This window comes from Macrosteles quadrilineatus, unplaced genomic scaffold, assembly GCF_028750875.1.
Source record: "Macrosteles quadrilineatus isolate MER2022 unplaced genomic scaffold, UCM_ALF_1.0 Scaffold_5__1_contigs__length_97177068, whole genome shotgun sequence".
Taxonomy (NCBI): domain Eukaryota; kingdom Metazoa; phylum Arthropoda; class Insecta; order Hemiptera; family Cicadellidae; genus Macrosteles; species Macrosteles quadrilineatus.
In genome coordinates, this window is record NW_026542598.1 from 46,607,422 (window position 1) to 46,629,459 (window position 22,038).

The 22,038-nt window shown below is 32.9% G+C and overlaps 1 protein-coding gene across 1 annotated transcript in view; it reads left to right on the top strand.

Moving 5' to 3' along the window:
• Positions 1-21,079, top strand: part of LOC128995931 (melanocyte-stimulating hormone receptor-like) — a 79,849-nt gene extending 58,770 nt beyond the window's left edge. The window contains exons 2-6 of the mRNA XM_054420991.1: positions 15,472-15,779; positions 16,442-16,807; positions 17,235-17,421; positions 19,521-19,751; positions 20,296-21,079. Of these exons, the coding sequence (XP_054276966.1) occupies positions 15,472-15,779; positions 16,442-16,807; positions 17,235-17,421; positions 19,521-19,751; positions 20,296-20,568 (1,365 nt within the window). The 3' untranslated portion in view covers positions 20,569-21,079. The remainder of the gene's footprint in view (positions 1-15,471; positions 15,780-16,441; positions 16,808-17,234; positions 17,422-19,520; positions 19,752-20,295) is intronic.
• Positions 21,080-22,038: the final 959 nt, after the last annotated feature.

Consider the following 22,038-nt stretch of genomic DNA (forward strand, 5'->3'; position numbering starts at 1 on the left):
AACCAAACCTAAAAAACTGCTAAAACTTAAATTCCTTAATATAATCTGTTACTTTGTCCAAAAGTTCTTACATTTCTTAAAGCTCTAATATGCTATTATTGTAAATATTAGGATTAGTAATCATATTAATAATTTTGTGTTAACCTGGCAAATACAAATTTTATGATTTTAAAGCTTATATTTTTATTTTCGAAATAAAAATAATACTAAATCATATTCTTATGTAAGAAGAATATTTAATCATAATTGATTGTAAAAATAAAACATCAATAAACGACCTAAGTAGTTTATAACTTATAAAATAAAATAAAAATACTCGATAATTCAAAACATAAGATTTAATAATTTAATCTCTAAATTGATAGTAAGTTTCTTATGTTTGTTTTAAAAAATTATCTTTTACAAAAACATAAAAAGTGTTTCATTTTATTCCTTATACAGTGTTATAGGATTAGGATATATAAAATACTAATTTGTCATCTAGAGTGGTCACGAAAATCAATCACAGTTATATAATATTATTAATATAATTGATATCTCGTCGCATGGAAATAAATTACAATTAATTGTCATAAATATCATTTACCCCATCACACGTCAAACAGAACCAATAACTGTACAGAATTGAATCGGTGTCCCCGTTGAGTTTTATGATAAAGCCGTAACTCAATGTTCACATGTACAGGGATAAATTTCCGACATTAACCTTTCATGTGAAACATTTCTGTCCAATCAGAAATAATCCATCAAATGGGATATAGTTTAAATAATTGAAAACAGAACAAATGAGGTTGGCAACATCGAAGGTTAATTATAGTAGTGAAACGTGGTGTAAATTTAACGAAATGATTTGAATTGTGACGTTAACAAATTCACTACTTGCGCTCACATGACTTTGAAACTCAAAAGAATGGTTTGCGGTGTTGAATTTAGACATCTGGTATATTAAATTTAAAATATGTTGTATGTATAGCTTGTTCAAAAATAGCTCTGTGAACATTGTTAGATATGAGTTTTGTTTATCTTGGCTCAAGAGTGAAATATCAATGGTGAACTCTTTGGGAAAAATTGGATACCTCTACTCTACCCTCCTATTTACAGTTCAAAAGTCATATGGAGATATGATAAGTAGCAATATAATAAGTCAGAGATTACAGAGCTTTACAACAAAAAGAGGGGAACCTTTTCCAGTTTAAAAACTTATGTTTTTTTTATCCTCTCTGAAAAAAGATATACATGCGATTAAAATACGGATAAATTTATTGAAGATTGCTTATGGAAATACAAATAAAACCATTTGAAATTCATGTAATTTATTCTTTGGCAACGGGAAACTGTTTGATAAACTGATCTAAGTTTAATTTGGAATCCAGCTAATGTATAAGAGTTGCATACTTCATTTAGATTAACAGTTACAGTATTTATTGGCATTATCATTTAGTGAACTTGTACTAAATGATTACTAATATAATACAGCAAGACCACCCTAATTTGATTTTAACTTTTTTGGGCTTATACAAAGCATTAAACAGCTGTATTGTGTTCGGAAAATGTGGTTTTGCCACTTCTCTGTTATGGGTTTCATACCCTCATATAATTCTTTAACTTGGCATTTTAAACAGAAATTGCAATACTTTTTAAAAATACTTTTCAATGAAATGGCGACCATACAAAGTAGGCATTTTAAGCCAAGTATGAATGGAGATGAGTGTAGGATGAGTGGCGCGATCTTGTAGTCTTGTTAGGAACTAAGGCCGAATTATTCTTTAGACACAGCTGTTAATAGCCCATACAGCTAATGACAACTAAGGGACCTACCTTTTATAGTGGAATCCGAACCACATTTTTACCTTGGTATACGAATTGGTCTAATTTTATATCAATAAAGACTTTTATATTGATTTTTAAACCAATGGAAGAGAATTCAATGGGTATATAAAATAATGCACACTACTTGTACTTGAGAATACAACAGAATTTATAAATTCCCCAAAACAACCAAACACCATTTAAATATGGCCCTGAAGGAACAATACAGCTGTTAATTTCAATTTGCATTAACTATATTAGCCAATTTCAAATACAGCTGATTAATTTAATCCGTAAATAAGAAAATGCATAACAAGTTTTGGACAAGACTGTGTAAATTATAAAGTTATTAAAAACAAGTAAAAATCAATTTATTTTACTCAATTGATCAAAAGTTGACGTCGTGAATTGTTAGCTCCCTCGTAAACTTGAGGTTCGAGGAAGCGCGTATTTAATAATAATTGATGTTACGAAGGGGTTTCTGTTAATGCCATTTACAAGGAATGTTCTTTGTCAGGCTTACAATTTACACAAATCTTTCGCAAAGGTGAAGTTATAAATAACATTCTTGAGGCACCATTTCAAAGTAGTAATCATTATGAGATCGGAACTCGCTGAAAAACATCTCAAATCAATAGTCTGAGATTTTCTCTACGACACGAATTATGTGGTTTGAAACTAAATCTAACACTGTAATTATTCTTTTGTATAAACAAATTTTGGAATGGTAAAATAATCATGTTACCATTTTGATATGCGAACACTCACTTAGTAAACTACCATAGGCAAACTACATACTTGCTTTTCTGTATCTATATATATAAAAGGCAAAGCCCTCACTGACACACTCACTCACTCATCACTAATACTCCCACTTCCCATTTACCTAGGAGGCTGAAATTTGGTACACTGATTCGTTAGGCATTAAATAGGAAAACTAAGTTCTTTTAATCTGATCGGACTCTCGGGCTCCGCCCCAGTGGCTCTGGAGTTTCCCATGTTAACCTTATGAGTACTCATATTTAAATTGAATTAAATGAATCTTAACAGCTGTTTCAATTAAACAAGTTGGTTCTGTTCTATGATGTTCAATAGCATTAAAGTTACAAGGATTACCAACAGGGTGCAGCACTATTATTTTTTAAAATTTATGACAACAGCTAATCTGCAACCAAAAGGTGAGTGAGCGTAGCGAGCGAACTTATACCTGGAGGCAAGTTAGCGTAGCGAACGAGCTCCAACCAAAAGGTGAGTGAGCGTAGCGAACGAACTGCAACCAGGACCGCCAGTGCGTTACGCATGGCGTATTGAGCCATGCGAACGAGCTCACTTATGAAGTTAAACGGGGCAAAGCCCGCGGGTACAGCTAGTATTTTATAAATAAAGAAAACAACACTACAATCACATGTGTGAAAGTTCTGCTAATCCTATGATCTTGTTTTCCAATGGTGTAAACGATCCTAAACACCGATTTATTAAGGAGTAGTCTGAAAAATCAGTGGTATTTATACAACACGAAGTCCTTTACATCTACCCCCTTCTTAAAGCCGTCAAAATAAAACATAGCGATGAGAAAATGAATTTCCTCTTTCAGCTAATTAAGCTCAGTTTGTGCTGCATGACTGGTAATTGCTGAATATGATGCAGTAACTATAGTGTATGAAGCGTAAACGTCGTAATTAAAAGTAATGACGTCATTGGCCTTTGTCAATAACTGATAATTTGATCATTCTCTCTGCGAATCCTCAGTAGTTTGGGTTTGGATCGTTTCCCACTTTTGTAATTAACATGTTTTGTCATTGATATTCTGTTGAATCGTTCTAATTATATATAAGAATTAGTAAGGTTCATTGGCTTTTGAATTGTAAAAGAATATTTACAAAAAAGGGTTTTAAAAATTCGTATATTTTTATTTAAGAGTTTACTTAATATTTTGTCTTTCTTGATAGACATAGATACAGATTACGATGTCTGTTTTTTTAAGGTAATGGTCAAAAGTCTAGTATTTTCTACTATATAAATTGACTATTGATAATTTTGTCTAGAGGCGACATTCGGATTTAAAGGTGAGCACCATAATCTATCGTCCGACGGAACAATTTGTATTTTGATATTGTTTATGTTAAAAACACAGTCACATTGAAAACACGGTATTTGCAATTCGATAACCACTGTTTTAAATGAATCCATAAAAAGTTCCCCACTCATTTGAAAGTCACAAACTAGGTGGATGTTTTGAAGTTTCAATATTAGTTCATACACAGACCCAACCTTATAACTGAGTTGAACTCAAACTAATAAGGTAACTTTGCAGATTGCTGCTTATACTTGATTGTCAGTTTCTCCACCCACACAATGTTGTTTTGTACAAAATACAAAATCGATGGAAAATAATGGTGGGATAGTCAGCTTGTAACCCAAGATCACCTAATAATGTTTTTGCAAGAAAATAAAATGAATTTCCTAAAGACTATGAAAATAAATAGAGCAAAGATAATTTAAGATGATCTGTCTTCATGGCAATTCTTTACGAATATTTGTTATACTTTAAATGTTTCGATGTATTCTTGCCTGCTAGTCCAGTTAGCTATACCCTATAGCACGTAATGAAAGTGTAACGCTTTTTGACTTCTGATTGTTATTGAAGGGATATTGGAGATTACCAAAACCGATGTTTTCACCCTCTCAGTAGGTGGAAAACATAGGGGGAGGGGATAAAGTAGTGACAGAAATGATTATTAGAGAAATAGTTATAAATTTTAAATTTAATATTCTTCCAATTACAAATAATGCACTTTAACTATGAAACACAACAATTATATATTTTTAATCCCTTGACTTTAATCTTAACCATTTGATATTACAATAATATGAACGAAACGTTATCATAATACAGTAGACCTAGTTATAAAGAACAAAACATAATGTATTGATCCACAGTCAATTTGATAATGATTTTAATAATTGATGTTACACGGAGACCTACGATTGTTCCAATTGCCAACGGATTTTAAGTTCTCGTTTCATTTAGTTTATGAGAAAAAAAAGGTTTATATTCTTCATGAATGGTTAGTAATCTGTACATTATCGCTTTCAAACATCATTAATTACCTGGAAAAATCCCTTCATTGTTTTTCGTAGACTTGAAAAGCTGGCACTCCATAAATTAGTCTTGGAATTACTTGCCAATTCGGTCATAAAGCTTTCATTCTAGCTTGTCCAAATATGTTTGAGTCAGTTCTGTTTTAGCTGTACCTTATCTTTATTTAGATATTAGATCATTATATTTTATTTAGATGTAGGGCTTTACATCGCTAAGATATTCCCAGATAACCTGTAAAGGACCAGTTACTATTTCACTTAAATGTAGCATTGACTAATTTTTGACAAACCTACCGTGGTCAGCACAATCTTTTTTATATTCGTAAATTTTTCTCAATCTCTTCTAGTAAGTATACAACAATTTAATATTAAACCTACCTTATCTCACATAGATTTGAAGTGATTTAAGTAAAACATGGTCAACTATAATATTAGTACAACTTAACTGTAATCAAATCTGCCTCAGTATGTTTTAGCTGCTAAGTATCTAGTGTTCAAATTTTCAGTTAAAAAGAAATATCCAATGACTTCTATTTTGAACTTTATAAATTACAATATTATAGCATTGTGCATTCAATTTAACTTCCGTAAATCGGAAATATCTAACGAACGGAGTTTGTAATTGTTGTGTGTTTTATGTACTATCAGAATTTTTCCAGCAAACAAACCTACATAACTTAATTACAAAGAAAGAGTAAAATCTGTTATTCTCAATGGATACACATAAATACAGTAGTTTCTCTGCGCACCAGGTTTTATCCTGTACCATATATGACGATTTAACGTAAGTTTATTTGCTTCCAGTAAACAGAGTGACAAGAAACACATAGTGAGACGACCCTCAGGAGAATAATCGGGGTAGAACTAAATATTGCCCTCGACTTTTTACTTAGAAATTGCAATTTTACTTCAAGTTAAGAGTTAATTAACTCCCAAAGTTAGTTGAACATTTATGGCTCATGTTGTTTTTCAACCTTATATTCCAATGTTTCTAAAAAAAGTACTTTTGTTTTTAGCACTTGAACTAATAATATTTCTAAAAAGAATTTATTTTCCCAAGTATTTTGTTGTTTAAGAGGGTTTCCGAGGGAGAATGGGGATATTATCACAATAAATAGAGACTGGCTTAATCCCTAGAGGGGTATTAGTAGACAATAGGATCTGTTTTAAATGAGAAATACTGCACAGGGTGGAATTTCATCTTACGTCTACTCCGCCCTATAAAATAAGAAGGTAAAGAATGTTAATGTATAATTTATGAGGAATGACTTAAGTAAATTGCTGATACATGAACTATTTATTAATATACATCAATATATCAATATCTTGAATAAAATGCTAAACAAGAATTTCAATAACAGTTAATTTATTCAAAAAGATGTCTACCGCCATTATTGAAAACAATACATGATGTCAACCAATTAATATAAGTACAAAATGTACATCATAAAATAGTCTACAGCGTGTATTTTTGGAGACGGTTGGTATCGTAATGTACAGTAACTAGGTCAATTACTGTTACATATGTTGGAAGTGGAAAGATTGTTAATATGATTAGGAGTAAAATTAAAATTATTAAAAAGGCTGAGAAAACTATGAAGATTTATTCGTGTACTACTGTGAAATGACTTGTTTTCGTTACCCTTTTTATCACCTGTGAAAGTTCATCAAAGTAATGTTTACACTTTTTTATTTTGCAAACGTAAACAAATTTTTATTATTGTTTTGTCAAATGTCTTAATTTTTAACAACCAATTTTGAAAAACCAAAGTTATTAACCGTTTGTAATATTGATGTTATCACCTGAAAAAGCTATGGGTTTTGTAATGTTCAAGAAAATAGTTAGTCTTTGTAGTGTGGTAGCGAAAAGTAACGTTCAAAACACGAGAGAAAGTAAGTCTATACATATTCTCGACCATGTAAAGTGCTCGATAAATCTCGCACTTCAAACATGGTCTCACATAATATAAAAACCATATTATGTACTGTAATGCCTCACTTTCTACACTTGTATATATGCTATTCTACGCCAGATAAAAATAGTAAGTAATTAAAACATCAAAGATTATTTAAAGACAAAAAATACTATGACTCGTAAAAAATCGAGATACATAGTAATACAAAGTAAAATGCTAATATTCGTGAATTTTTCATATTTATGATATAAACGTAACACGCTCAAATATGTTGAAGATATTGTTTTGGCAAATACAAATTATTTGTCAACTAATTATTAAACTGATTTTATCTCTATGTTAAAATTAATTTATTATTGCCGAATTACCGATATGTACAAGTTTATGCGTGCCATTCAGCCAAGAGGAAGAGATGCACCAACATGGCGAGCATTAATCATAAACAGGGCAATGCAAGACAAAACATTTTTCACTTCTAAACTTTGTGGAGAGAAACGATTTTTACAAACTGACCAACTAATTTTTGGATTCACTTGGTTGGACCAACAACTACAACTTCGATGGGGTTTAGTGGCAATTACATCATAGGTGTAATTAGTTGGAAGAGTCGTGTATTTCTTTGTTGTTATTGATATCAATATCAATATCTGTTACCAATATCAACATCAATATCTGTTATCAATATCATTATCAATCTGTTATTCATATAACAGAGAAATCAAATTTGAAACTTGATGGCTATTTTGTGTGGTATATTTACTTCTACCTATCTTTGAAAGTAAGTTATCCCGTGCTAAAGTTAGACGTAAATGCTATTTTTAATGTGAAATCCAACGAAATGCCAACCAATTAATCCGTGTTTAAATTAACTGCTTTAAGAGTCGAATCTGGTAAACTGGTTAGACAAAAAGGGCTTCTGTCCAGGAGAGCTATAAATCTCCGTCAATCCCCAAAGACGTTTAAGATGCAAGATAAACCCAGTAGCCCAGTGTTTTGAGGTGGGAACAACTCGAGTCTTTTGTTAACAGACTCTGTATTGAAGCCTCCTTTAAAAATTCCGTACGAAAATCCAGGGAGAAAACCCTTGAAATATGTTTACAGCTATTATAGTACAATTTAACAGCATAAGAAAAACACATCGTTAACAGCTGAAATCGATTAAAATTTATCTTTATATTTTTTAAATATTAGGACTCTGAAGGAATATACATTTGACAGTTATTTCAATGATCGGTTCCTTACACCTTTAAGGTATATATATAAAAATGTTATGTACAAAAATAGATAAAATAATCAATTATGATGCTGTTTCACGTATTAAATTTATGCAAGTATTTATTCAACTTACAACATGCACTGACTAATATAACAGTATGATGTTATCAGGAGAGTAAATGAAGATTTGCTTCCGCGTTAACGAGATAACTTGTATCGGGTAAACCTCGGCTGTGGAAAATGTGGAAATTACCTTCTGTGTCTCCACCCAACAGTTGTATCCTTTGTGTTTTTAACCTAGAATATGTAAATTCATAAAACATCGTTAAAATAAATACATGGAGTATTCATAAATAGAAATTAGTATGATTTATTTGGTAAAAATAAAATCTATTACATTTTGTCATGGGGCAAAAGTTATTTTTTCATATTCGAAAACATTTATTAGTTTATTTTAACAACTTAGGTAAGGTAAAACACGCACACTTCTACAAATAACTCCTGCTAGTTGGTGTAGCATAACACCACGTACTGATTAAGCTTAGTTAAACCGATTCCGTACCAGTGTGGGTAGGAGAAATATGAGTTAGGAACTGAGTGGGCCTTTAATACAACTGGTGGACTGAAATTCGATGAATGATGTATTGAGGGATTTCGTGTGCAAGCTTTAGAAGGTGGCTTGACTTCACAAAATACTAAATATAAAGCTGCTATAACTTAAATAAGATTCATACTTTGCTTTGCAAAGATAAACATTTTTTCAGTTGTTTAATTTTCAAATTTTATTAATAGAGTTAACACAAGCTACAATATTTGTGACATACTTATTAAAAGAAATACGGTTTAAAAGTTGTACAATATACTTAACATGTTTTTGCAAGCGTAACTCAACAAACAAAACAAGAAAAAGTGTTAAACATTTGCTGCAGTTTGTTGTAGAGCGCAACACATGTCAATGGCTAATCCAAGGTTCAATTTCTAAATAGATTAATCTTCGTAATTCCAAGTAAAGATAATTAATGCTATTTTTGAACACTGTTAAAATATTACATTAAACAAAACCAGTTAGAATATATCTGTTACAATTTCTTTTTATAAATATGAACTCTATGTGAATTATATACGATTGAATAGTGCAAAGTTGCAAAACAAATTTTCCAACCGCAGTTGTAGAGTTGTTTATGTTGCTTTGGATTAACCCAGTTAAGGTAAAATGAACACAAGAGAGGAATTTCTGTCATATTAAATACTATTCGGGGTCGCTAATAGTGTTGGATTCTATCAGCCACAGCTTTTATAGCTTCGAATCCAAATAGAGAATTTGACTGTTTTTTTTTAGAACTTAATGAACATCATTTTATAATAATTGATGTTGAAAGTTTAAATCCACCCGGTGGCAATATTTTCATGGATCTTTTCTTTGTCGCTAAGATCGAGAAAAATTGCAATAATTGTGCCTTAACCATTCTGTTTCATAAATTTTGATTACTGTACATGATAGATATATTGTATTTTTTATTATAGTAATGAAGTACTTATATGAACTATACAGGCAAGTTGAACATTTTATAGTTGTCAGTAGGCCTTTAATGGACTGAAAGAAATGTGGTAATACACATTTCGTGTTCGTAAGAAAGTTTTCAAACATTTCTCGAAACATATTTTATTTACACTTTGAAAAGCAGTGGTTTACATTGATAAAGCTGTATCCCTGTAAATTATACAGGGTGAACATAAAAGAAGTGAACAACTTTGAACATCAATTTATCGAAAACTACGGGTCCGACATCGCTGAGGTTGGTACCAGTGAGTCGGAAAACACCTTAAGTTTTGTCTCAAACAGCTGATTGCTGTCAACAATACAAACATGTGACAAAAGATGTTATTTATTGATTTGTTTAAAAATGGTCATACGCTCTCAGAAAAGTCTTTTTGTGTGTTAGAATTAGAGAGAACTCAGTCTGCCACCCGTGACCAATTGTGATTTTTTTGTGGGGAATGTGAAAGAAACAGTTTTTGTTCCTCCTTTGCCATTGAACCTTATGGAGCTCCGAAATCGCATTACTACTGCAGTACAAAGTGTCAATGAGGCCATTCTTGAAAAAGTTTGGGCAGAATTTAGTTTTAGAATAGATGTGTGTAAAATAAGCCGAGGATCCCATATTGAGCACTTGTAATATATGGGAAAAACTTGAGAATCTTAGCTTTCTAATGGTGTATTTCACTTTCTCCTAGGTGGTATAACTTTCCTGTAATCTATTATTAAAGTTGTTCACTTCTTTTGTGTTCGCCCTGTATTTTAATCAGAAGAGGTTTATAACCACTCGTTTTTCAGGAATCCTAATTACTATTGCATATTCCATATTTAAGACTCCATTAACCATTGTTATGGAACCCTTGGCTCATTGAACTACTAAAATATAGTCCAAGAACAATGTTATTTCAATTTAATAAATGATTTTGATGGTTTGGAAATTCATTACAAAGAAACAAAATTTAAGAACTTGCGTGTATTCATTCACTCGTTAAGAGTGTAGCATTTTAAACAAAAGCATTTACTCTCCGATTGTGCCTCTTTTTGGTCGAAATAAGTCTCTACTGTTTCAAAAACCTTAATGCATAGTAAACTTTTGAAGTTTCCAAATCAATGTAAGGAGTAATTTTTTAAAACTACCATTAGTTGTTGTTCTAATAAGCTTGTCACATACAAGCAAGTATAATAGTTTACTTCAATTTGTATTTGACTTCAAGTATTCTTGCAGCTGTATATCCGTTCCAATGTTACCCTATGCTACTAGAGGGTGTAAACACAGGGTAAAATTGGGGTGGGAAACCATAAGAAGATAATCTAATAAAGGTTGTGTAAACATAAATGCAAAGACCAATAAGACGTATGATATTTTATGACTTAAAACCAGTCATAAGTGTCACACAATAGATAATGTACTCCAGAAAATAATTTAAGATACAAAGAAATAATAGATTTGTCAAGAATGCGTTGCTTAACAAATTAATACATACTTTTTTCTTGTAGTACCACCAATCGTTGTATTTTAATAAGTCAGAGAAGAAGATTTAACGTTAGTTTATTTGTTTCCAGTAAACAGAGTGACAAGGAACAAGTTGTAGTGAGACGGCCCTCAGGAGAACAATCGGGGTAAAACTAAACATTCTCCTCGACATTTGTCGTGAAGATAAAATGTTGAGTCACATTTACACCTCTGAAGCATACCATGTTTTCCATTCAAAGGGCTGTAAACTTTAATAGCCTAACTTACTACAAAGACTTACTATTCTAGATGATAAATACTCTTTTGCCAACGTTATCCTTCGTCATCTGAATGGGGCGTTAAGTTTGCAACAACTAGGTATTCTACCTCTAGAATTGTAGTTGTTAAGTAGTGTAGAAGGGAACATATAATTTTTCGGAATCGAAGTGCTTTGTACGGAACTCTCAATCTTTTTTCATACGAGAAAAAGGAACTTACAAGTTTAACTCAGCAACTGTCATCAAGGAAGCAATATTAAATATTTAGGTTTCATTTGATTCGTGAGCAAGGTTATAAGTAAGGTATGCATATAACAATAAAATGAAAGTCTATATAAAGCCAAAAGTATCCATGAACTTTTTAGAAAACTACAAGTCACACTCCCATAAACCATATACTTAAAATGTTCGCCATGACGAGAACTTTGCGCAAAACTATACATTATTTCATAAATCGCCCTTCAAGGTCGTAATTGCTTTCCAAAGAGAAACCTTCCTTATACGTAATGTTAAAAAACCTCAGCTGTCCTTATTTGTATGTTATTGTTTAAATTTATTTCCTTATTAAAATCAGGTGTGATTATTTGTTTGTATTTATTCTGTTTTGTTTATTTCAGCTTAACTTAACCAATCAACAACTAGTAAACTTTATTTCTCAAAGTTTTTCTACGGAAATATTTTAATAATTCACTATTGTATGTAATGGTAATAGTAATTATTGATCCCAACTTCTCATAAAATCATTGCTAAAAATATAATTCGAATCATTATTATTCTGTGCTATTCATTAATTCATTTATTAATTTAGTAATTTTGGCTATTTATTAATTCCCAAGATCATTACAAACACAAGTTGTAATTCGAATCTGATTTGTTATACTCGTCCTATAAGAGGCTTTCTACAATTTAAATTTAATTTTAATGTAAGAGTTTACTTATATCACATAGGGAAATCTAGATGCAATCGCAATCTAAAAAATATACAAGACATTGGGACTCTTTATCTGCCATATAAACTTTAGTCGGTTATTTATATGAACGATGACATACATGAAAATCTCCATAGACCAACATAGCTTAAATTTAAAATCATTAATTTTTTTGCCAATATAAAAAAATACGCTAGAAGTGTACTAGACATAATTGGCTCTAAAAGTATACCACCGTCATTATCGATGATTGCACTTGATGTCATTCAACACTCAATTAATGCAATGACAAAGTGACATGGCATAAATTAGTGGTTTATCAATTTTCTCATTTTGGAGATGGTTAGAAATACAATTTGTGCAACTTTGCTGGTAAAATATATTAAGTAAAGTAAGATTTCCTTTTTTTACTTGAAGCTACATTGCATTTTTTATTTTTGAAGATGTTAGGGCCACGAATCTCCAGCTCTATATACATCTATGTATCTCATGTTCATCCATGGATCTATGTTTGCTCTATATAGGCCTACATAGGTTTTTAAAGAAATTACTTTTACTTTATGACATAAAAATGTTTTTAAAATTTTAAATTCCCATATTTCATATAGGTTAATATCCATTTTGAGGACAGTTGAGTAGCGCCGAGGCAAGCCATTAGTACCAAGATAATTGCCTGTATGTTAAACAAAGCTAGCAAAGTGACATAGACGTCACTCCCAGGTCTACACACAAACATCTTTCATTTAATTTATATAACAAAAGTTTCTCACATATCATATTTTAATTTATCCATACTACTTTAAATTTATGAAGTCAGTGCATTCCATGAGTTCAACGACAGGAGACATGGACTTAAATAGCGAGCGTAAATCGAACGCAGCACAATGCAAGATAAAAGGTCTGTCACTACCAGAATGTTCTGTTGGGCATACACTGTTTGTTTATACAAACTGGCCGACCAATTACGATTCATTTGGTTCAATAATCGACTTCTTTCCTTGCGTGGCAATGACATTTCCTAGTGCTACCATTTCGTTTGACCGAGAAAGATTTATAAATTTGCAATGAATGGCATTTTTAAAATTTTGTTTGAACGGTGCAAAGCCTGGTCTTGTAACTAACTAACGTTGCCTTTTTGTTGGACAGGGCCATTAATTTATAAGATAGCGCTAGTAATTACAAAGACATCCTGTTTTTGTTTTTTAAGTGGTATTGCTTGGAATAATTCCGATAAAAACTCAAATGTATTGGGGGGGGGGGGGGGGGGGGTTGTCGGTGGTTCAGTCGGTAGCGTCACCGACTTCGGGCTTTATCAGTACAGTTCACGTACGTACTGTACTGGCTCACCCCTTTGCTAGATACGTCCCAGGCACAGGTCCATAGCCTATGTTGTCGGGCAAATGCAAGGTTAAAAGATACTACCAACTTTTTCTAGAAAACTCCGTTGTTTGTGTTGTTATTTAATAAAATGCCAATCAAAGATGTTAAGACAGGGTATTGTTAATTCTAGGACGGTTTATTATAGCAGTTGTAAATGTGTAGCCTGCTTATTTAGGTATTTGTCGTGTTTCAAGGGTGTTAATGTGGCGTGAAATTATATCTCCACGACAAATGAGAGGAGAATATCTCGTTTTGCTCAGACTACTCTCCAGAGGACACCACAACTTGTTCCGTGTCACTCTGTTTACTGAAGGCAAATAAATTTGCATTAAATTTCCTAATATAGCTTTTAAAAATACAACTCCTATTACCAAGACAATTTATTTTAGGACAGTAAGTAATAACTATGACATGTCCTATCAAAGAAATATTTTTTTTAATTTTCCCCATTACGTATTAGTCCGACACGTTCAGAGCGCACCGTGTCAGATCTTACTGAACAAGAACACGAATGAAGAATGTCCAGATATAAATTTCGAGATCATACAAATATAAAGATTATGAGCCCGTAGTTGGAAGATACAATTAACTGACATAAATTACAAGTATCTACGTTTCGTAGGGTCAGTCATATCACGGAAATGTGTAACATTTGTGGTAGACTTATACTACTAGATAATTGATTAAATGTAGAAATAACAAGATAGAGAAACCGTAGACCGAGCTAAGGGAGACATTAGTTGGGTCGGTTTGGTATTAGTACAATAATATGTGTAATTTAAGTCTTAAGATAGCTTGGAAAGTTATTCCGAAAGCCTAATTGATGAAATGACGACCGCCCTAGTTTATAATGTCACTCGTGAAACAATGCGATAGGGGATCTTTTCAAGTAATAAGATTTCCTTGACGGCAAGACACAAAAGCGTCGACAACTCGCTTAAGAAAAGGACACTTTTCATGAAAATGGGTAACCTGAACAGTGAACACTCATAGGTCACCTTATAGCTTCAATAAGTAATGTCATTAGCAAATTGAGTGTAAATCAATAATGTCTACTTCACTCTGTCACTTGTCCTCCAGACTTTTGTCATGCAATATTGTATTTTGTTATAACGATTGTCCCTATAAATAATCGCAACTTATTAATCTAGATTATTTAGATGTTTATTTATGTGTTCCATTGAGTAACATTATGCACTGGTTTTTACCACGAACAGCTACTAAATGCATTAAAAATCTATAAAGTGTTAATCTAAAGGCATATACAATGAACAGGTCATAAATTAACATTTGTATTTATGATTTCATCAACTTGATGGCGCAACTAGGTAAAAATAGTTTTGTTGTGTGTTTTACTAAGCTATTGGATTTGTATGATATTATTCTTAGATGGTCCAACCTAACCTTGTTATCCGACGACGACCTTTTGTTATTTATTGTAACTTAAATGAAAACATACTGTAACAAAAACTGCCAGTTATTCTCTCACCAAGCTAAGAGAGTGGGGGTTTTTAAGTAAGGACTGGGTTGCCATTTAAATCCGTAGTACAGAGCTGCAGTTTGTGTCATTTTGCTCACAAATGATGCCAGTAAGCAGTGAGGAGTGAACCACAGGGTTATATACAAAAGCGCCCTTACTTAAATAACCACCCTTGTATAAAATCTCTAGGATAGAACTAAAACTTATATACCTTTCTGAAAAACTGTAAATTAAATTATAAGTCACTATTCTAACTAAATAAGATCACAAATTAAACGCAATTAAGTCACCATTAAAATATCAAAATGGTCCGTGCAATAGAATTACGCGTCAATGTGAAAGTTTGATACTAAAAACCAACTTGTGTTACAGAAGATGTCTGTGGGTCATCCTCCCCATCTGCGTCATCATCATCATCACTGGCTGTCAGAGAACATCTCCCTCATGCATAACACTTCAACCTCCACCACAGACGCTTACACCTACTCGTTCACTGACTCGGCTCTCTTGTGGAACGACTCATATAACCTCACTGAGTCGACTCCCGTAGTGAACGGATCACGGTCTGGGGTGGACCCGGTGGTGTTCATCTACGCGTCTTCCTTCCTCATCGTCTTCTGTACAGTTTCTCTTGCTGTTAACGTCGTCATTCTGAGCTCAGTCTGTTTCATGAGATCCAGGTAAAGACACACAAAGAATAATGATTTTGTCACACTACACATGAGACTGAATTTAAAAGCTTTACATTCTTGGCAAATATTGTTCTTTAAAACCACTAGCTTAGTTTGAGAAGTATTCGTAAGAAATACTTAAATGGCAAATTTTGATGATTTAGTTCATAGGTTATTGAACACGTATGTTAAAATCTATTACACCTTTTTACGGAAAGAAAAACATCGTGAAACAAAAAAATTCATATACATACGTGGTGCAAAGACTATCTATATGGACTTTAAGAAAAAAAGTTCCACTATCAAGGGTTTATTTTGTATTCGTGCAAATCAAGTCAAAGGCATTAAGAATTTTTTAAATCGTAGTATTTTCTAATCCAGTACTAATTTCCAACAGGGCTGATGAAAACTAATCGAACACAAAACCACAGGCTTAAAAAATTAAAAACTCCTTGATGATTAAAAACCTTTAGCCTCACCTTATCATGATAAGCAATATGTATCTGTCATCAGTGTTTTAAATATTCACAGCTAAACAAAAAATATGACAAGGTCAAACTAAAAATCTGAAAAAAATGTAACAAAAACAAGTCCAACTTGGGAATTTCTAAAAGCTCACTGCTTTAACTGAGAAGATATACACATAGTTCCTAGAACAGTTTTCTTTCCAGGATCTACCCAACTCTCTACATCAGCCTGAGTCTCGCCGGCGCAGATACCTTCTCCTTGTTCTTCTACGCGCTGGGGCTACTGTTCTTCACACTGCTGCCGCGCCTAGGCGTGCGGTTCGACACACCCTGTGCCATGCTGATGCTAGAGGCGCTGCGGATGGGCGCTATCATGACCACCCTGTTCCACCTGGCTGCTCTAGCAGGCAACCACTACCTGGGCATCCTCCTCCCTCTGCACTACCCTGTCTACATGGCTCGCAGGAACATACAGTACTGCATCATAGTTCTGTGGACCATCCCGTCCTCTCTACTGGTGCTCGACATGTTCTTCCTAGAAGGAGATGGCTTCAAGATGTGCCCTTATCAGTGAGTCTTCTTTTATTTTAGACTAACTGAGGCTATTGCCTTGGACTTTGGAGTAAAAAGTTAGGACATGACAATCTCTAGAGTATCCACAAGAATGAGAGGGAGATTTTGGACAATTTTCCTTAAAAGCTCCTTTCCATACAAACTTCTCGGTAACGTAACTATCAACAAATATAAGTACTATAACCTTTACATAATTGGTACAAATACTGATTTTCATGAGTAAATCCTAACAATTTTAACAGTAATTCCTTGTACTATATTTCTAAACTGTGAATCTGTGGGTTGTAGATATCTACCCAAGGCTTACAGTCATAGCATTGACGATATCTAAACAATCCTACCTAAACAATAGATCTTGGTGAAATTGAATAAAACCGTGTGTCATAAAGGAATTTTTTTATTTTTTCCAACTTGTGTTTCGTAGCTTTTTGAAGAGGTCTAAGTTCCGAACGCGGTTCTCCATCCCTTTCTTCACAACGCTGGGTATGATGATCTTCATATACCTCCACATCTACAAGCTGGTCTGTAAACACCAGAAACAGCCTCTGAATGGCAAATACCAAGGACGCAGATGCTACACGAGGAGGTCCGGAGGCTTCTCCAGCAGCCAGGTGAACTCTTGAGATTATTTTCTTAACTTTTCTTCCACTTTTCCAAAGAATAAAATCATATTGTTGTCTTATTTTAATAAGTAATAATATATTTATAAAATAAACTGACTTGTAGAAAATGTTTCGTAAATTGTAATTTCTACCAATCTGCGTCCATTAACAACTTTACACACCATTAAAAACTACTTTACCTACGAGGTAATAGGTACTTCCAGCAGCATTTTACCATAAGTACTGTTTTAGTTATAAAAAAAAAAAATATTACATATCTTTTAGAGATACTATACATATTGAAACAGTTTATTTACAACATCTGATCTAAAACAAACAAAACAAAATTAAAGTAATTTTAAAATTATTATTGTTATTAGTGCAAGAAATAATCAATAGAAAGTTGAGTTAAGGGAAGAACGTGTTAGTGTCCAGCGGTCGACAGATCAACAATTGAATCGGTCGTCACCAGCTGATAGGTTGGTGTTCGCAGCATTACAAATTTACTGTTTTCTTTCAATCCTTGAACCCAATTGGTCCGTTACTTAACCTTTAGTGCTGTAAAGCAAGTAAACAATGCGGTTAAGTTAAACTAAAAAAAAATTAAACCTAGTTAAAAAAACAGGCATCGCTAAATTAAATTTATTTATTTCCCATAACACTGAAACGTTAATAATGCCAAAAATTAATCCTATTAATAAAGTAGTTTTAAGTAAAAAATATCATTGAAACCGTGCTATAAAAAGTAATGTAATTTTTAACTAAAAAGTGTATTAAAAGAGGTTTTATACTGTTTATTATGCATGAAAACTCACTTTAAGGTTTTAAGAAGTCTTAATCAACGTCACTTGGGGACAACTTGTATAATTTAAACAACACGCTCGGTGGTTGAATCACTTAGCATACTGCAGCGAATTCAATTCTCACTCATGCAATGTTTCTTTTGAAATAACGCTCAATTTTCTATACCAGTAATTATAATTTACACCCTAATAACCTAATAAAAACACAAAAAGAGCAACACATTAATTTGGTAGTATAAAATAATAAAATCATAACACACCTTCATAAAATGTTACTTAAGGTAGTATTACAGCCTGACTTCAACCAGGTTGTAACAGATGAAAAAGGAGGGATATTTTGGTGTTTTATACTTTGTAAGAGGGGACATATCCCTTAGGATGCAATATCCAGGGAAAGTTTACATACTACTAATTAATTGTGCACTCTTGTATGGTTCACCGTGTTAACAATGTATAAATCTGAATAAATAAACAGTACCAGCAAACTAACACTTACTTTCTCCCATTAGCTTGTTTACAACCCTCTTGGGTAAGCTGTGGCAGTAACTATGATATTAGGGAAAATCATAAAAATTGCAATAGATTTTGAACCGCATTTCTTACAGCGTAGGGTGGTGTACCTTTTTGTTAAGAGTTAAAAAGACAACAAGATTATACATAAAAAAATCGTTTGAGAAAACTATACAAACAACCAATTAATTTTGTTTTTTTCTTGTTTATAGACATATTTCTATGTATTTAAGCTACTCTGATCACAAAATAACTTCCTCCCAACAACATTTAATTGTATTGTATCGGGCTATATAAATATGTTATTGCATTTTTCAATCGTATTGTTTCGCACTGAGTCGTATAGTATTGTACTAAAATGTATATTATAATGGAGCCATATACTTTATTGTATTGTTTCGAATAATATGATTCGGGGAGTATCTATCAAACATACCGATGCTTCAGAATATAATACCATTGAATAAACTGACTGTGGCCATAAATATACAATGGTCGTTTTTTTCTTCTGCAGTAAACAGTTTTTCAACACTCATCATGATACACCATTGTTATGTTTAGTTTTTTATCCTCATTGGCTACATTTTATCAACTCTCTGACAGAATAAAATGATAAAAATCATTGTGCTATTGTCTGAAGACATTTTTTATTAAGGTTGACTTCCAAAAACTTCACCACGAAAAATACGTCCATTGAGCACCCTAGGAGATTATAAGGGAAGTAATAAGCCCATATTATTGCTGCGTGGAACATTTTAATGTTGGTTGATATTTTAAGACTAATACTGAATCCAGGTGAACGAGAAGGCTATTATAACCACTCTGATGATCCTGGGCTCAACCATCTTCGGCTGGGCACCAGCATTCACGTACTACGCCCTGTTCTGCGAGGACTGTCTGTTCGCGGACTACTGGAACTTGCAAACACCGGAAGAACTGGCGGTGCTGCTGGTCGTCAACTTCCTCATGATCTGCAAAACCGCCACCAACAGCTACATATACGCCTTCCGCATGAAGGAGATCAAGGTGGGAAAATAGTTTTACTCTAAATAGAACAAACTTGATGTATTTGGCATGAGAAATAATGAAGATAAGTGTACAATCGGTGAAAATAAAAATTGGTATGTTAAAAGCTTAAAAAATAAATCAGAGCTCAGGGAAAATATCCAAAATAAACAGGAAGAATGTGCAATCAAAGTTGAGTAGGAATTGCCAAGGCTGGTTGAGGATCATTACATGCTACAATTATTTGCGTTTTAAGCATAGCGCTAAATCTTATACATGCATGTACAGGAAACGACAAAAAGCAAAATGCAGAGTGTATGGGGGAAACAAATTTAAATACAAATAGGAACAATGTAGTCAAAAGACCGACTGAGGATTACTGAAATACGTCCCCTAAAATCCCCAGCCATATTATAAAATAAATTTGTAATGGAAAAATAAAACCATGACGATATATATTCTGGGTAACGATACTTTATCTTTGGTATTTACTATTGCATTGGCAATAGTATTTTACTTAGTAATTGTGCATTGTTTTTACCCACTTTTACTGTTTTGATTGCAGATAGCACTGCGCCGGATGAGACGCAGACTGCTAATGTGTCTCTTCACCAACCAAATAGACTACGACCAGTCCGACTGGACGGCCGGAGGGCTGACCAGGACCACGAGTCGTCAGTCCACCTCCAGGAGTCGCACCTTCGTCTACAGGATGAACTCTCTACAGGACTCTCATGTGAACAACGGTGTGGCCAAACTATCTCCCGTTGACCCGTCCATGAGACGCTGTCGGTCCGCGAACTTTACCAGAAACAAGAGATGCAACACTTCAGTGTAGCACTATATATGTATGTAAATACATGGGTTAGGTATTTGTGATATGAAAAGCATGTAGGAGAAGAAAAGGAGGAAGGTTGTGAATTAAGTAAAGAAAGAAATGGGAAGGATTAACAGAAGTTGGGAATAAGATGTATTGAGGAAATGGTGAGCAAGTAGGGCGGAATGGGAGGAGAGGGAATAAGACAAGGTGCGACACTCAAGGTCAACCTGTTGAATAATGACGTCATGGAAGGCCATTAAGTCTAGCGATAAGTTCGAGAGAGGTAAAGTAAAGCACCCTGTCACCGGGGTACTTTGTCAGATATTGGTATTGATTGACGGAGGAGGAGATCAACAGCAGTACCTACACGAATACCATTTATAAATTAACGGTTGATAAGGGGAGAATAAAGAAATAGATAAGGTAGGATGGGAGGTAGAAGATAAGGAAGATAAAATTTATGAAATGATTAAAGGCTTTTAGATAGATGATGAAGAAGAAGGGTAGAAGGAGTTGGAAAATTAACGACGACGAGGAAGAAGAATTAAATAGCAATATCAAACAAATGGAAACGATCGTATGAAACGAAGGCAAGTGACACAGTACCGTTGCTTAAACTACTGGTTATTTAACATTAAAAAAGAAAATTGATAAGCACCCAGTGAGCATTCATTATATTTTGCTATCCTTCTCACCCTTATCAATGATGATCAATAAAACATTTAAAAAATGTGGTAACAACGCTGGGATATTTTAAAGTACATAACAAATGTTGAACGTGCGTGTACTTATATGTACATATTATATACATATCTGTACATATATGTTTGATGTACTTTTACGTTTTACATAATATAAAAATATAAAGCATATTAAAGTTATTTTAATACCTTCACATTAACTTATTTAAAAACTGGAATAATATAATTTTAATATTTGTAACAACGTATTTGAAGCAGACAAGCTTTTGCGTGTTACTAAGATTATTTTAAGCTGTAAATAAATAATCTTGATTCACATAAAATCATAGTTTTCTAGTTTAAGGTATTTTTTTTTCTAAAACATTACCAATAAATTTGTATTTTTTTCTAGAACGTTACCAATAAATTTATTTTATTCTATACTATTAACATTTTATAAAAAACATTTTCTTCTCCCCGTATCAGCAAACCCAAGTACTATTCGAATTTAATGTTATTTAAATGTTGCACCGTATATGACTTGTTTATAGAAATATTTTAGTTTAAATGAAATCAGATAAATTTAAATTCGCCTTTTCTACAGATTTGCTGAGGTAACTATCCAACATATTCATTTAGGTTTTAATTATTCTTACTCTGACGATGTATCCTTTGAGATCATTCCACAGTAACCATTGCCGTTTGAATTTAAGAGATACTTGTACATTTTCACCTCCAACGATAAATTCTTACACTATAATTATTGATAACGGGTGTGTAAAGTTTTATAAATAGTTAATTATAATTC